This window comes from Lolium perenne, chromosome 4 (genome assembly GCF_019359855.2).
Source record: "Lolium perenne isolate Kyuss_39 chromosome 4, Kyuss_2.0, whole genome shotgun sequence".
NCBI classification, from domain to species: Eukaryota; Viridiplantae; Streptophyta; class Magnoliopsida; order Poales; family Poaceae; genus Lolium; species Lolium perenne.
Window position 1 is genome coordinate 240,439,731 of NC_067247.2, and position 3,823 is coordinate 240,443,553.

The 3,823-nt window shown below is 46.6% G+C and overlaps 1 protein-coding gene across 1 annotated transcript; it reads left to right on the top strand.

Moving 5' to 3' along the window:
* Positions 1 to 802: 802 nt before the first annotated feature.
* Positions 803 to 3,325, top strand: LOC127332486 (uncharacterized). The gene is made up of 3 exons (XM_051358790.2): positions 803 to 989; positions 1,094 to 1,232; positions 2,866 to 3,325. The coding sequence occupies exons 2-3, from the start codon at positions 1,120 to 1,122 to the stop codon at positions 3,086 to 3,088; spliced, it is 336 nt and encodes a 111-aa protein (XP_051214750.1). The 5' UTR covers positions 803 to 989; positions 1,094 to 1,119; the 3' UTR covers positions 3,089 to 3,325.
* The last annotated feature ends 498 nt before the right edge of the window (positions 3,326 to 3,823 follow it).

Here is a 3,823-nt window from a genome sequence, read left to right on the forward strand (position 1 = left end):
AGATTGGCCAGCGGTGGGCTGATGAGCGTCGTCGCTAGCGCGAGGAGCGGGAGGCGCAGTACCGTGAACGGTGGGAGGCGATCGAGCGCCGGCGGTGGGAGTCGATGGAGCGGTCGTTGCAGCTGGCGACGGTGGAGCGTCAGCAGCGGGAGGCGGCGATGGCGGCAACGGAGGCGGCCTGGGGGAGGCGGGCAGATGTGTTGGCGGCGGAGGCCGACGCGTTGGCGGCGCGCCTGGAGGCACGAATGGAGGAGGAGGGGGAGGATACGGAGGCCGAGGCGGAGGAGTAGGAGACGGAGGCCGAGGCGGAGGAGGAGGAGACGGAGCAGGAGGACGACGACTTCGAGTGGTCCGACCATGACAGGCCGCACCCGAACGAGATGGCCGATCAGCAGCGCGCGCTCGTCGAGTCTTTCGAGTCGGAGAAGAAGCTCCAGGATGCCGCTCATGCCCGCGAAGAGGCGCAGATTCACTGCGCCGTCGAGCTCTCCCTCCAGACGGCGCAGCATGGGAGGGCAGGCGACGACGCGTTGCTGGAGCAGCGGCGTCTGGCCACCGCCCTACTCATGGAGAGGCGGCGCGCGCAAAAGGAGCTGCGGCGGAGGGGAGGCGACGATGTGGCAGGACCATTGAACGCACCACCGGGCTGTCAGTAGGCTAGGGTTTAGATGAAATCTAGCCGTTTTCATTCAAATTTTGTAATATATAATCAAATTTAAATGAAAAACCTTTATTTTCGTACACTAAATATTTATTTGGAGACGGCGTTCTGCTCTAAACCCGTTATTTTAAACCATGGAAAAAAGAACCACCCTGGAGCAAAGGCCTGCCCCCTTATCCTCTTCGCCATAGCCTCTCCGCCAAACGCTCTTCCACATCCTCCCGCCTAAGAACACACCTGCAAGGAATTTTTCTCGCAGTCCTCCTCCGTGGTACTGCATTGGCGTGGAGTGGAGATCCATTGAGGCTAGGATCGATTTCTGGTTTAGGTGACGAATCTTAGCTTTCTTGACGATTGGATTGTTATTCTCAAGGATTTTTCTGGTTTTCTCTGTTCTAATCCAAATCTTCATTCATCCCCCAATCCATCCAGCTTTTTGCGGATTCGTTCGCGTCAGCATGGAGGGACTGACGGAGAGCGAGATCGCCGGCTTTGCGGTGGGTGCTTTTCTGCTCGGCGCCAGCATCGCCGCGCAAAGGGTCGACGGCTTCATCGCCACTTCGCAGAGAAGGTCCTCGGCCGCTTCTTGCTTACTTGATCCCCTGTCATCTGCTCTTGGGTGCACGCCAATTCCGTTCACTGCCAGTTCATGTTAGCGGAATTCAGTGTCCTCCCTGGCTCCCTGCTACAACCGTAGAACGCGTGTAGCCTCATAGGAAAGGAACCGAATGAAGTAGTTACAAACAAAAATAAAATGAAATCAAACAAGCAGTGGGGACAGTTTTAAAATTATACTTTTGCTGTGACAACACAATGGTGTCATTTTATGCTTGAAACTTAAGTGCAGTGGGATTTTTTGAAGCCGAACAGTAAGTTTCCTCACTGCATATATTTATTTATTTTAATTTTAAAAAAGAGTTTATGTACAGGCATAGTGCTAGAGAGCAGCATCAAAGAGAACAAAACTAGCAAATGAACTATACAAAGCTGTGCACCCATGCTTTAAGTCCCATATATGATTTGCGTTTGGCGTTGTGAACCAGAAGAGTCAGTTCATCTTTGAATTTGTGTCTGCATCGATATAACCTAGGAGTGACTCCTTTGAAGATTAAGTGCTGCGGGATTGAAGTGCAGCGGGATTGAAGTGCCTGGATCCAAGGATTATATATTAAACCTAAATAAATAAGCTTTCCAACTACTTAAGGGATATTTCTTTCACCGTGCAGTTCACATATTTATAATGTGGATTATGTTTTCCTTTTGTGGCTGTCCAATCCACACACTTCGATTTATTTGTTTGTTTTATCCTGTGGTAGAGATCCATCAGTTTATGCAAAGTTGCGAACTAGTTGCCTTATGTTAAACTAAAATAGAGAGCACATGTGACTAGTACAAACTAAAATATGAGAAGTGGGCATAAATAGGACCGTGTATCGTGGAATTTATTCTGGCCAAACACAATGAGCTAATTTATCAAGTGAGTTTTTTTTTTTCGAAATGGGGAGTGCCCCAACCTCTGCACCGGTAGATGCACACACCCTTTTATCAAGTGAGTATTGCACTTCAATGATGCCGTTGTTGCTAATTATATAACCAGATACAAAATGGGGCGTCTGCAATGAAACCCAAGTACCCTTCTTTGGCCTAAAAAAACTATGCTGCATTGCAAGCCTTCAAAAGACAGATCATATATGACCAGCAGAAACTCTATGAGAAGTGGAAATAGAAATGACTCCCGCTTGGGGAAATATGTTCTGAACAGATGGATTGAGCTAATTGGGGTGACCGGGCCAGTTTGAACATAATAATTTTGCTTTGACAATGCAATAGTGTCATGCTATGATTTAAATTAAACATAAATAAGTAGAAACTTGAGAGCTTGGATCCAAGGATGTGCTTAGATACTACAGTACAAAACATGCCACCACCCTGCAGTTCTTTTGAGCTAATCCACTTATTTGTCAAACTGTAAGAATGAGCATATATGATCTGCAGAAGCTGAAATACGAGAAGTGGAAATAAAAGTAAATCGTATGTTGGAGAAAAAAAATTCTGAACAAATGGAGTGATCTAAATTGTTATCAAATGAGTATTGCACTGCAATGATGTTGTTACTAATTGCTCGCGAGACACAAAAATGAAGCATCGGTATTGAAACCCAGATATTACCCATTCGTTTGCTTAAAAGAGGTAATGTATTGCAGGTCTTTAAACATGTGCAAGCGCTGCGGTGATCTTCGCATGGTAGCATGCTCACAATGCAAAGGAGTAGGTTCTGTTAGGAAAGGTGGAACCTTCACATTTGGCATGCTGGAGGATATCTACGAATCACTTGGAGCTGAAACAAACGCAGCTGATTTGGTCGCTTGCTCAAAGTGTCGTTCTAAAGGCCGCCTCCTGTGTCCAGAGTGCTCCAAAGTCAGATGACCACTTAACTGCGTTTTGCGATTACTGATGAGAATTAATTGTCCAGTTTGCAAACTACTCCAGTGTTCCATGGAGTGATCGATCAATGGACCTGTGTTTTTTCTTACTTGGCAGGAACAATAGCAAATACTACTAGTACTGAATATGTACGATCAAATATTTCAGCATGTGTAAGGGGTTCAAACTATTTGTTACTTCACATGGTTGTTACACGCTAACTTCAAAATCGTTTTCTTCTGAATGGTCCACATATACGTATTGCAATATGTCCCGTGTTTGATCAGGATGATGCCCTTTAATAATGTTATCATGTTTGAGCCGTTGATCTATCAGACGAGTTTGTCAGCAAAGCCATGAAACCGTCGTCTCAGGGAACTGCTAGCATGTATCCCATCCGTTGGTTTTGCTTGGTTCTCGCAAATGAGCTATTACCTAGCTCTAGCTTGCACGTACACATGTAGTGAATGGTCACAACACCGTGCTCGATTCATCGATCGAACTCAATGTCACCTGGTAAGTCCAGTGCGATGGTGGACGCGAGAGCCCAGCGCTTGCTCTTGGTTGCGGCATTGCATTTCGAATGTGAGCTCCCAGGTGACATCGCACTTAGCACCGTCATGCAGCTATTTCCCAGTCGATTTCCATTTTCTTGTCAGTACTTTCATTCACCTGAAAAGCTTTGCAATGCCAAGGGTTTTTGGTTTGACTGTCACACCAATTGGGGGTGTCTGGCGT

What these genes read in the sequence shown, in the direction of transcription:
- LOC127332486 (XM_051358790.2), top strand. Translation starts at nt 1,120, where the DNA reads ATGGAGGGACTGACGGAGAGCGAGATCGCCGGCTTTGCGGTGGGTGCT. An exon ending in ATCGCCACTTCGCAGAGAAG is followed by an intron (nt 1,233 to 2,865) that starts GTCCTCGGCCGC and finishes AATGTATTGCAG; the next exon opens with GTCTTTAAACATGTGCAAGC.